Here is a 13,653-nt window from a genome sequence, read left to right on the forward strand (position 1 = left end):
TTGCTCTCTCCACTCTGCTCCAGTTTTACCGCCAATTTAGTCTCTCTCTGTCCTTGTTGCTTATGCAATTATTTGTCGTTCATAGACCGCGATTGTCTACTGCAAAAGGACGTTTAATTGACTTTCGACGCGGATGCGTCCGAGCATAAAGACAGCTCGCCCTCCAAACTTTCCCTCTTCCTAACTTCAATCTCCTCAACGAAGCGGAACCAACGAAAAGAAACGAATATTTAAAAAATGAAGCTCTCGAACCACGCATTTTATCTTGCAAACTATTCGAAGAATGCCCTGTTTACGGGGACCTTAAAAACACCGTCCTATCTCTGGGAAGCTCGTCACGGAATTCCCTTTGGAACCGGTCGTGGAGCTGAGAGACAAACGCCGCGTAACAATGGAGGAAAAAATGTGCAAAGCACGAAAGCAACGGCTTTGAAACTGGGTTAAAGGTGAAAAACCACGAAACGTCTGTCCTGGTAGGTGGAAAATACGGTCTGAAACATTTCACTGTTAATTTCACCATGAGAAATTCTTCTAAATCCTCCAAAAATTCGTAAATATTCAAGAGAAAGAGAGAGAGAGCTGACGAATGACACGTTCTCAGAAACATGTCTTGCTACGCCTCTATCGTCGCTCAAACGGACAGAAACGACGGAGAAAAGCAGGAAAATCCGGACGATAAGCTACGACAATAACTGAAATCGCGTTCAGGAAATGCTTCGGAACTAATAATACACGTTAAAGCTTTGTTTGTCTTTGGTTCGATAGACGTTGATGTGACAGACCACTTTTAGAACGAGTTCGTTGAATTCCAACGCTGGGAGATTCTGAAATCCGAAGTTTGAAATTAAATGGAAGATTTGGGAAGTTTGAAAGCTTTTGCAATTGAATTTTTTGGTTTTTCAAATGTAAAGACTGGGAGAACGAACGACTAGAATTTGATGTTTAATTGATAGTTCTATTTCAGCTGTGGGAAATGCGAAGAATTGAATAAATGGGGAGAAAAATTTATCGATATTTTATACGAAGGAAAGTAGGTCGTAGTCGTCAATTTGATATCGGTTTGGAAAAAAGGCTATACCGATTGGCCAGGTCAAACCACCGGCAGCGAAAATGAACCACACTCTGCCCTAGCCCCAACCTCCTGACATTGCATACCTTGTCACCAAAGCTGTCGCCAAGGAGGTGAACCAGTTTTAATCACGGTGACTCTGGAGGGAAGTTATTTCACCTAACGATATTGTAGGCGAGTCCGGGATGGAGAGAGGTTTGGCGGAATCAGCTGATAAAGGCGAGAGACGAGACACTTTTAATTCTAATAAATAACTAATAATTTATTCTACACGGACACGAGTCCTATTCTCAGCAACGCTCCTTCAATTTACTTTTCTCACTCAAAGTTCGTTTTCCACACACTATTCGTTTTTTAAACTGTCCCTTGACGAGGGCGTTTCTTCTCTCCGCCAATTAGGGCTGTTCTCGAACGTACCCCTACGACGTTCCCCTTCTACCGCGATTTTGGCGGAAAAACCGTTTCGCCCGGGAACGTCGCTTTCCGTCCTTTACTTCTGGTGACCAGATTTATGGCACGTCTTACCCATCGGCACCATAAAAAACCTGGCCACCGTCCCGATCGGCGCGGCTGACGACCAACGTGGGCCGCCCCAAACCCTAAATTTTGCCTACAATATTGAAATTTCGAATTTTCTAATTTGCAGATTTTCAAAGTTTCAAATTGTCAAATTTTCAGCCTTTCATACCTTCAAATCTTCAGATATTCAAAGTTTCAAACTTTACAATTTGCAAATATTCAAACTGCCAAATTTCCAAACTTTCAAATCTCCAGATATTCAAACCTCCAAATTTTCGAATTTCCAAATTTTCAAGATTTCAAATTTTCATATTTTCAATTTTTTATTTTATACTTTCAACTCTACGAAATTCGATCTGCCAAAGTTCTACCTCGACTCATTTCACAATTCACTCTTCTCGTGCAACGAACGAATCTCCACGGTAAATCCCAAAGATAAAAGGAGGGAAAAAACGTCTAATTTCCGGAAATTCACAGATAACAAAAGTATGACACGCTTGAGAAACTGGTATCTCGAACCCCGAAATCTTTTCAACGTTCTAAATTGCCCGAACATGCGAAGTCCCCGAGTCCTCTTCCGCTTCTCGTCGCCGCGGCTACATCAAGGCATCAATGTCAAGCTTTTATACGTCGCAAAAAGGGCATGGTTGGTGGTGGTAAATACACTCTCCTCACTCTGCATCTCACGGGAAGGAAAAACCGCGCAGCGTGACAGGGAATTTATCCGGGGCTACGAACACCGCTACGAACGAACGAACCTAACTACACCGCTGACATGCAAACGAAGTTTTTTCACCGAAGCTTCAAATCTCCAGACATCAAACATCCCAACTCCAACTATTCCTGCGAGTACAAACTCTCGAAGCAATTAATCTCAATCATAAACCCCACCAAAAAATCCTCTCTGAATCGTAGATGAAAAATGAAAAAAAAAAGATGTATCAAAAAATTGGAACTTCGAGAAGCGTGAAATTGAAAAGTATGAAAAGCACAGTTCGAAGAACCGTGAAATGAAAAATCTATGAAAATCGACTAATCGGAAGAACCGTGAAATCCTCGTGGAGGAAGAAAATCCGCATTTGTTATTGAAATTTCCACGCGTCTCGCGCTCGACAGGTTAAACGAGATTTTCCGTTTCGCTGGTTCCTTGCGTGGAACGATATTCGTCGGATTTATACGCTCGCTAATTCTTGTTGAAAAATTATTCGGACAAATTCAACGATAAATCATCGGAGAATTTCCTGCTATCTAAAATACGAAAGGTACATCATTTCGCAACATCGGTCATTCTCACCGCTGGATCGTTAAATTATTTATCGTAGTGAAAGAAAAAAGGGTTGGAGAAGGTGGAGGCTAATCGAGAAATAGAGGAAGAGAAAGCTGGAGCTGTCAGGCGGTAATTTAGGGCTCGGTTTACAGGCCGAGTAACGAGCCAGACGGAGCCAGGTCCAGCAACACTTGCAGGCATTCTTCGCGTAATTAAACGAGAGACTGTAATTGCGATCGCGAGTTAACGACGTCGCGCTCCTGTCATTACGTTCACTTTCCCGCGAGCCTAACAGGGCTCACGGCTCGAACTTCACCGAGTTTTATTAGACCGCGCTGCAAATAATGTCCCAGCATTTTTCTCCTCGTCACTTCCACAGCCCTTTCCTTAACGTGGCTTTCGTTCGATGTGCGGTTATTCGGTTACCTTTTTCGTACCTCTCCTCTTTGCACCTTGTTACAGAAACATCGGGGTAATATGTCAACGCGTGCTTAACCCTTTCATTCACAATGCACCATCTATTCCCACGCGAATCTCTGGTAACGTTGCGACATTTTGGGAAACGTTTGACGATTATATCAAGTTATGTTACAGATTATATTAATACACTACGGACATTAATGTAGGGATATATTATTTAAATTGTCTCTGTTTTTTTGATAGGAATACTGTTTTATTTCTGAATACACTTCGTTCTTACAATCCTTTTTTCGTTTTTTCTTATTTTTTCAAACCGAAAATTTTGTAGAGACGCTTGGAGTAAGTTCTGCTTGTGCTCTGAAAAAATGTTGGAGACGTTAGTTATAACGAAGATGGATATTTTACACTTATAGACGGTCAACGCTTTATCGCAGATTTCTACACGCATTCTCGCGATTTTCGGCGTGCATTTTCATTCAGAAAAATTGTCACTCGGTCCGAACACTCTTTATTCACACCTTACTCAATAACATTCTTACCTCACATCCTACATTAACATTGATACTTGCAACATGTATGCAATATAGATCTGAACATGCATTATCAGTCAAAAGTTTGGAATCACTGTGCATTGCGAAATGCACAAAAAAAAAGTTAGCAAACTTTTAAAACTTTTTATCACTCAAATCAGTCGAAATGGGATAAATTGCTGTCGTTCTCCACATCGACTTACAATCTACAAAAAATTGGTAGCAGATTCCAAGTAATTCCAAACTTATGGCTGGCAGTGTAGATGGACCTTTACCACCAAGTCCATTTAAAAGATACAGAAGGAAGAAAAACGTACTTCCATTTCTACTCGTCCTCCCTCAATCTCGTTCCTTCTTTCCATTATCAAACCGCTACATCGCTCAGCCCAGTCGATAATCTCGCGCTTGAACCGCTTCTGACAAAGGGAACGCTCGACAATATTAAATTATTACTAACGAATCACGGTTCACGCCGCTTACACACTCCCCTGGCCAATAAAGCTATCAGTTCGAGTCTCGTTTCCCTACTCGACGATCGTTCAGGTAGATTGAAGAGTAATTGAACTTGACTCCCTGTCCATGTATCGAGGCCTGTCCTTGAATCTTGTGGCAAGTTCGTGCCACTGGCGTGTGCAATAAATCACCGAGGCTTGATAGGGTACAGGCGACGTCGTGAATTAACCGCGAACACCTCAGTTTCCCTTGAATTTTCCAACGAGCCAGCGTTTCCTGGTTTCACCAGGCTGATACGGTGTCGTTCAATGAAAAATCGATGCCGATCGCTTCTGGTGATTCTGCTAAAATTCAACGTTAATTGCTAGAAATCTGTGTCATCTCAGTTTTCTGTGCTGAAAATTTCTTCGCGTTAAATAAACAATGCAAAATACAGCAAAATTTTGTAACTACTGTAATATCGCGCGGGTGGCCCAAGTGTGTTTAGGCTAACAAGGGAATATCCCTAGGTGACACTTTTTTATTTTAGCACGTTGAATGCCGCGGAGATCATCGGTGATCGGTGCCGAGATTAGTGAGAGCATTTAATTTGAATAAATGGTAACATTCGTAAAATAGTCCTATTTCTAACTGTGGACATATTATTTATGCATATTGAGATGTGTTGTATTTAAATAAAAAATCAACGTGTTAAGTATACTTTATTCATATCACCGAAGTGATAATCACCGATTTTAATGAATCTTTGTTACTCAGAAGAATACTTGTTTAATATGATTAATTAGAAAATCAAACACTACTTTTCTACAATATTCTGACACAGAAAAATCCTCAGATTCGTCACCCTATTCCCAGAACGAGATAAAATATAGATTTTAACGAAACATTTTCTCGTTCCTCTCAGATTCCCAGGAAATCGTCCCACGGTTGAATCTTACACTTTGCAACGTTTACAACGCGCTTATGCGCACTTATTCACTCGTCCGTCCACCCCTGAACCCTGAAATTCATTTTCACCAGTACACCAACTCGAGTACAACGATACACACGTTCTATTCGCAAACGAGCCACGTCGAACGCGTTTGCATCAGGCTGTCAACGACGTGAAACGTCGTCGGATCGGACAATCGTTCGATGCTTGACCTATTTTCACGAGCTTCCAGACCGGCAAACGTCGACCTTAAGAGGGAGAAGAAACGCGATGCTCCCTTTTAATGGCACCGAACGTTGCCAGAAGAAAAAGCCTCCCCAGAGGATTCCAATGTCTTTTCCTTCTTTTCTTCGCTGCTCACCTGCATCCACCACAGTTTTACGACATTCTTCTCAAGGAGAGAGAGAAGCATTACCACGAGACATTGCGTTCACGATCACGACACGAACTTTCGTCCGTGTATTATTGCCACCTGCCCTTCGAAACACGCGTTACGTCGAGGAACGAGCACTACACCGAATCGTTCGGCTTCCAGAATGGCGGGTACAAAGACGTTCAGATTCAAGGCTGACTCCATCTTTGTCAGGATGACAGTCGATTTAGGATATTTCAGACGGAAGATTCTCGTTTTTACTTCCTGGTCTACGGAAGCTCTTTCCGCTTAACCCTTTCGCTCGTTTAATTTTCGCGAAACGTTGACAATGTGAAGAACGTAACTACGGTGGGATCTTGAGTATAAAAACACTGATTAGTGGAACATCGATTAACAAAATTCGATTAACAGTTGGCAGCTAAGAGAGATTGGCAAGTAAGAATAGAGACTTTACGAGTGAATGGGATAGTAGAATTTCGATTATCAGAACACTGATCAGTGGACCATCGATGAACAGAAAACTCGATTCCTACTTGGCAGCTAAAGAAACTCGAGAAATAAGAATACACACTGAAGCATGAATAGAGACTTCATGAATGAATGGGCAAAGGAGATGGTTTGAGGTTCCTTTTTCTTGGATATTTTGTAAGGTAACATTACTAACCCTTCGAGCAAGTCAATATTACTCCCCTGTGATATGGAAATGAAAAATGTGTACGGGTTTCTCTGGCAAGATATCCCAGGTGTAAAGAGAAATATTCTTCAGGGGAATATTTTGATGTTTCTGCGTGTTCATGGGAAAAATAGAAAATAACGTTGCTTCGTGAATAAACTGTTCTACTGGAAAATAAACAGTCACAATTTTGAAACAAACGTTAAGTCTAATTTTTCTTCGAGAAACTTGCAAACTGTGAAAATCCTTAGACAACTAATTACTTAATCCCGAGACAATTAATTATTTTAAAAATCTGTTAAATCGGTGTCTCTAAAAAATAATTATCCGTGTCGTAAACGTGTTCTACGAGCAATTCCAACAAGGCGGATGCACCTTTAGAAGGCCAGCCTCATCGAGCGTCTCTGCGTGTGTTGCATTCTGCTCGAACGAGTCGGAAATCCGCGATAATCCCGGCGGCGAAGTATTCACGGAACCGTGGCACTCCTCGTGACAGTCATCCGAGCGCAAGGAACGCCGAATTCACGGGGGATGCTGGCGGTTTCCGCAAAGTCAAGGACAAACCTCGAAACGTTTCTCCTCCATGGGAGGAGACGGCTGATCGATACGAGAGAAGCTGACCGAAAAAGGCAAACGAGCCAACTGCTCGAACAACGATCAAAGTACAATAAATCGACAGCTTCTATGGCGATCCTGGAAGAAAAGTCACAGATACGTACAAACACAGACACAAACACACAGAGAAAACGTAAAAACTTCCGCCAGCACCTGTTAGGCCAGATTCGACGAGAAAGTTTGATAGGAAACGGTACTCGAGAAGACCTTGGATCCTGGAGATTTTATGGGGCGAGGGTTATCGTACATGGGGTTACGATGGACGATAACGACGAGTTCGGGAACAGAGTGACGCTGATGAAACGTCTTGTCGAGGGATTTCTAGGCGATAATCTCAAGGTTGACGAGCAGGACAGCGGAGAAATTGTGAAATTTAATAGAACTGCAGGGATTTGGAGTTATGGAAATTGGCGATGATAAGTTTTGGAGGTTGTAAGCTTGTTATATCGAAGGATTATAGAATTATAATGTGAATTGGAACTGTGACGGGATTTATTCAAGGGTTAGGCTACCTTGGCCTACTCCAAAAGTACCTTTTTTTAAGAATTTATATTGAAATACCAAAAACCCTGGAGAATGAAGTGTTAATTTTTAGAAATAGAAAAAAATCGATTTTTCGAATCGGTCGAAGTAGTTAAGAACTTTGGATACGCTAGGTTTAGCGGTGCAATCCTTGAAATTATCACTTTGACTGAACACTGGCCTCGACGTTGCAAAATACGATACTCGATGTTCCGAAATTGCAAAACAGGATACAAAGATAATTCCGCAACAGGGAAACCCGATCGTGGCGAATTGAGAGTTGTGAAACTTGGTCTGGTCGATGGTGAAGTTGTGCAAACTGGGGTTAACGCCTTCTTGCTTGTGAAATCTGACCGCGACAACCATGACGAGATCTCGACTGCTGAAGATTCGGAAATTGTCCCAGCAGTCTGAGAAGCAACGCGACAATATCGTGGAAATCTGCGGGAGAGACGAATCGAGTGTACAAACTGTGAAATTCTCTGTTGAGCAAATTTCTATAATTCATCCTAAGTAGAATTAATGGGGGAAAGTTGAGCGGAAAACGACACTTTCTCGTCTACGCTCGGTAACTGAAACCTGAGGATGACGAGACGTAATACACGGGGCGCGTTAAACGTGATATCTTCGAAGTTTTCCACTTCCCACCGTCTCGTGTGATTATTTTTTCTTCAGAAGAGTATAACTACCGATAATGAAGAATTCAGAAGACGAAGAATTTGAAAAATTTCTTCGAACAGTCGGGTGAATTTAATAAACGATTAAAGATACGGGAATAATTCTTAAGAAGATCGCAGCTCATTGGATATTTGACGTGTCGGGGATGGTTTAATAGAGAATGGAATTCCAGGCTCAATAATTCACGCGGCGGATCGACAGGGAAAGATTAAACCAATATTTTTAGAGGAAACTCCGGATGGAAATTCTTTAATCGCGTTTCAAGCTTCTACAAGGCAGAAACGTGTTTTCACTCTCGACTTCTGATACGAACTCTCCCGTCTGACATTTCTAACGACGTAATCGAACGTGCTCGTTAGGATTAAACAAAACTAATTTTCACAGAATCGATGGAAAACAAAATTTACATAAATATTCATCCGTTTATATGAAAAGGAACGAGTGTCTTATGTCTTCGCTGTAAAATAATTAAAAAGAACATTCAGAGAGAAAGTTTACGCAGTGAAATGAGTAGCACGAATTGGATACTATTTTTATCGATTACAGAGATTCGACGTGAGGTTGCTATTGAAATCGAGCGTTTTTTTCCGGCGCCAACCGCGACTCCGCTGTTTCAGCGAGAAACTATACACGGGACGAGGAAAGAAGTACTATTGCCGAATAATGGCACCGCCGAGAGGAAGGTCCAGGAAGGAACGAATGATAGAGCTACGTTGTTCTCATCGACAACATCGTAAACGGCCAGACATTTCACGTCGAGTGATGGTCTATAAACTGCTGAACGCCAATGAACATAACCAAGGTGCTTCATTAGGCGAAACCAATTGCTACACTCTCTTTCCTTGAATTAACGGAAAAATTGATTCGAACTGCGGAAACTTGAGTATAAGTGACATTTTTAAGAGGAGAAGATAGTTATCAAATTTTAGAAACGTTTCTTCTTATACAGGATGTTTAAGAAAAAGTATTGACACTTATATGGAAGTGACATTTTCAAAAGTCACGTTAAAAAAAATGAATTTGCTCACCATTATTATTAATACCAGGTCGAAATTACATACGTGTAAAAATTCTTTATACGAGTGTCAACATTTTGTGGAAGCACCCGGTATCAGAAATTTCTTTTCAACTAATTTACACAAAGTTAATTCGGCGTTTGACTACAGAATACTGAAAGCAACACGAATCACTGTTATCTCCGAAGTTCAATTCAGTGTATACACCACAAACCAGACTTCTCCTATCTCGATTCACCGTTAACCGCGAAATCCCACTTTGCAAACTTGAAAACATAACTCCAGTAACGCGAGAGGTATCTAAAAAATTGCCAAAGATCGTAGGAAAAGGCAAATGTGATTCCGATATCGAACATGTGTCACGTAACAACGATTTCACACGCGATCCTACCTCTACAGTACTTCCCATAATACCGAATTCACCCCTTACGATAGATCATATTTTACGTAATATTGCATCGTCTCGAACACGTTCTAAGGTAACAATCAATGGGGCATACGGGGTGGGATTCTTTCAGAGGAAAGAGCGAGCAGAGCCTCGGGAAGCGGTAGATTTCGTGGAAAAATGCGGAAATATCAAAACGGTCGAGAATCCTCGTACGATAGCTCACCCCTTCGCGATAGTTCGGCATCCATCGGGGAGTCAGAGTACACAAAATCCGCGGCAACGTCTGTGGAGAACTGGTCGAGGGTGATGGACGCCGCAAACAGCTCGAGGGCCAGCTACTCCGAGAACAGCAGCACATCGAATATCTCTGTGGAACCGATTGCGCTCGCGAAATCGATCGATAACACCAGGGCGCTGTTTAAGAAGAAATCTCTCGTCCAGGTCATCAACAATTACATCAAAGCTGGGATCGAGGAAGGTATCACTTCGCTGTCCTTTGATCTTCCCTATTTTTTTTACTTTCTTTTGAGAGATTTTTTTTAGTAATTTTATGTATTAGGCGTAGAAGTTAATTCTTTCCGACTGAAATCAAAGCTACCGAATTTCTATCGCGATATATAACTTCGAATAACTTCAATTCTTGACCTGTTTTCATTCTTTTTAGATGAAACTTCAATTTTAGCTTAATGCTAACTAATACTTCAGTCATTTGTGTCCTTGAAGAGTATTAAACAGTATATAGGTAATTGAATGAATTTGGTACAATATTGTCAGGGAAACGACAGGCGAAAAAATACTTACGCAAAGCACTCTCATTTGGCGTGAAGTCCGGCTACCTAATTCCAACCGATCCCCAAGGACAAGTGATTCGCGTGTCTCCAACGCTAATGGAATTGAAGAAGAACGACGCGGAGTCGCGCAAGAGGCGAAGAAACGCACGAAGGGGTGTGGACAACCCGATATCTGATAATAAAGTGACACGAAGACCGACTCCACCGTGGGGCATGCAGAAATATCGCGAGGATACACCGAAACCGGAGAAGCCTCCTCGAAAACGGAAGAAAACTTCTGTTTTGACAAAATGGCCCGAGAAACGACCGAGGAGGACTACCAGCAAGAAGTCTCCGGAGCGTGTTCGACGTGGCAAAAAAAAGACGACGAAAAGAAAGTTAGCAGACTTCTATTTATTATGCGTTCGATATTTCACGCTTTGTTCTTAAAAATCACTGTGTCTACTCTTGGTATTTCTTGAGAATATTTCATTTTGACTAACCCTTTCATACCCAAATTATTTTCTCATATTTTATCATTCCTACCCAATTTTTAGCATTAAAAAATAACGACAAAATAACCTGCAGAATATCTGAATAAAATATAATTAACAAACAGTCACAAAAAGAATTGGCTACGTGATACACACTAGAAGGGAGAAGTTTAACAAACAATTTTCAAGTGGCATACTTTACCATAGAATTTATATATATTTTTTTTTTTTTGCAAGCAGAACGGCGAACGATCGTTAAAAAATAATAAGTTACTTGAAGAGCACTTTGGAATCTTCTATTATATTCCCACGTTTCAGAAGTAAGACGATAATGTGCCACCTGTCCAACGTTACGCCCGACAAAAGCGAGGAGGACCTGCAGGGAATAAGGAGGACTCGAAGTATGCACAGACAGGCGACAGTCGAGAAGAAACAAGACCGCAGAAGACGAAGGACCAAATCCCCTCGCGCGAGGAACGAGGATCAAGAGAGTTCCAGAAAGAATTGTAACGAGTCCAGCGACGAGGACGCGGATGACAGTGCGAAACACAGCGGAAACGAAGCGGACGAAGTGGTAGAACGACGAAAATCAACGACCAGCCGAGAGGATGCTTCGCGAAATAGCAACGTACCGCCGGGAAATTCTGCGGGAGAAGTTGAAGAAACACTGGGATTACCGAACGAGGAGAACAACGAGAACAACACGCTTGAATACGTGAACTAACTATTTTTTTTTTTTTATCAATTCCTTTGCTACATTTTTGTGCGATTAGTATAAATGTATTTTGATAGATTTAGACTTGTGACAAAAATCTGTGAACCAATTGTGAAATAAAATCGTCCGAAGGAAGAGTTGTTATTAAATTGTACTAATTCTTGAAAGTTTTTAGTCATAATTGTGGTGAAGTTTGAGAACGTCAATTTCCTACTTTTGCAACTACACGAATAAAAAATAGAAGTAATTTTTCACAGTAAAACGTAATTCAATCGTGCGAACGATTATCGGTGGTTTCCAAGTTAATATTGATCGTTCAATACGAACGAGATATTGATAATTTCCGCGAATTAGTATAATAGCATCTAGCAGAACTTCCTAGAATTACGGTCGTCGATTATAACTCGGAAATTAAGTGCACATTCATGAATGATCACCGAAGCATAATTCTAATATTTTTGCTAAACTTGATCCTCGTAATTTCACGCTCTTTCCAAACCTCTATGATTATCATACACAAAACTCGACTCTTCATACGAATTTCTAAGTTAAATTAGAAAAAATCTAAACGACGAGGGCTTTTCTCAGCCGACGAAACATGACAGCGAGTGTAATGCTAAAGTCACGCTACTTGCAGACGTTGATTCTGCAGGAGATTGACGTCGAATCGATATGAAAGGAGTCGATACGGAGAACCTCTAGAGCGCACAAGTCGACGTCTTCTCGGTCATTTAAGGCGACGTCGACGATCCTCAAGCCGTGGTGTTTGACCTCGTCACCCTTCGCGAGCCCGTGATCGCCGCTATTGGGTTCCACGAGACGGAAGTCGTGAATTCACCTCTCTGTGTACGTGTGTGAGCGAAAAGTGGATGAAAGGGTCAACAGACGGGGAATAGTTCGAATGTTACAATGATAGCGCGCACCGCCTCGTAATACGACAGGCTTGGATCCGACAACTTTGCGATAAATTCGAGGGTATTTCCTTTTGCGTGGATGTGATTGTACACAGAGGTAAATAAAACGCGAAATGAGGAAACGTGCAGTGTTTGCCGAGAGTACAGCATCCGGAAAGTTAATGAATGAAAAATTGCACAACGGAAGAATTTCGTTTATTGTGATTTTTACCGTGTTTTTGTCGCAAGCAAATGTCTCCTTTTCTTTATTTCTTTTATCTTTAGTTTTATCATAATTTTCAGGGGTGGGTTTAATTCATATTTTCGTGACACGATCGTATTTTTTTGATCTATCGATCATGGATACTAAATTCAGGTCAATTTCTGTGGGAGATGTGAGTCACGCTGCTCGCGAAAGGGTTAATCCTCGAATGCTAATTTTCACTCAGGCTCTTCTCTTCAATTAATAATATGTTTCCTATATTCAAATTTGTGTAATTTAAAAATAATGTATAATGTAATCTTTCAACATTAAATTTTACAGTTCCAGATTATATTATTTCACCAATTTACAATCCATCTTAAATAAATAAAAAATTGTGTATTCTTTGTCTAAAAAATTTGTAATTCAAATAAATAGCCCGCAGTATACGATTGAATTTCAATTTTCGATTCCATAATAGTTTATTTCACATGGAACGGCGGAGACGTTCGGCAACTTCACGCGATAAGCCACGAAAATAAATAAGAAAAGGCAACGCTTGCTTTACGAGACACGTAAAAGGAAAGAGGAACGTGCGAGCACAATCGATCGTACGAGATTTCCTTGTTTCATAAAAGGGAAGAGAAAAAAGAAAAGAAGAAGAGAAAAGGCCGAAGAAGGTACCGACGGATTGGCACCGCCGGTCATGTCTCTCTCCTTTTTCCATCAATGTCCTGGAAATTCGTAGACAAAATTTCGCGCCACGACCGATGAAAAACCTGGATAAATTCGGATTAATCGACGAAACCATTCTTGAAACGACCACGACGACGGCTCACGAACAGGCGTCGCTGCTCCCTGAAGGAATTTCGGATGCAATAGTAAGCAAAAAATGGCCCCCATAAAGAGACGTCCCCGCATGCGAAGCCATCACAAGATGAGTGAGTGAACATCGTGAGAAAAACTTCAACCGAATAGAAAAATCGCTAAATTTATTCGTTCGTGATATTTCAAATAATTAGGTTAGGTTAGTGTTCTTGAAAAATACAGAGTGATCTACCTAACGTGACCATGTCAATTATTTTTTTAAATAATGGACCGATCGAAAATTTTTTTTTTTCATAG

General features: G+C 41.1%; 1 protein-coding gene across 1 annotated transcript; it reads left to right on the top strand.

The window, feature by feature from the left end:
- The first annotated feature begins 9,631 nt into the window (after nucleotides 1-9,631).
- Nucleotides 9,632-11,442, top strand: LOC108572091 (PC4 and SFRS1-interacting protein-like). The gene is made up of 3 exons (XM_017934282.1): nucleotides 9,632-9,932; nucleotides 10,229-10,622; nucleotides 11,037-11,442. Exons 1-3 carry the CDS (start codon nucleotides 9,632-9,634, stop codon nucleotides 11,440-11,442), a joined length of 1,101 nt encoding a protein of 366 aa, XP_017789771.1.
- The last annotated feature ends 2,211 nt before the right edge of the window (nucleotides 11,443-13,653 follow it).

The sequence above is a fragment of the Habropoda laboriosa genome, unplaced genomic scaffold, assembly GCF_001263275.1.
Source record: "Habropoda laboriosa isolate 0110345459 unplaced genomic scaffold, ASM126327v1 scaffold110, whole genome shotgun sequence".
Lineage (NCBI taxonomy): Eukaryota > Metazoa > Arthropoda > Insecta > Hymenoptera > Apidae > Habropoda > Habropoda laboriosa.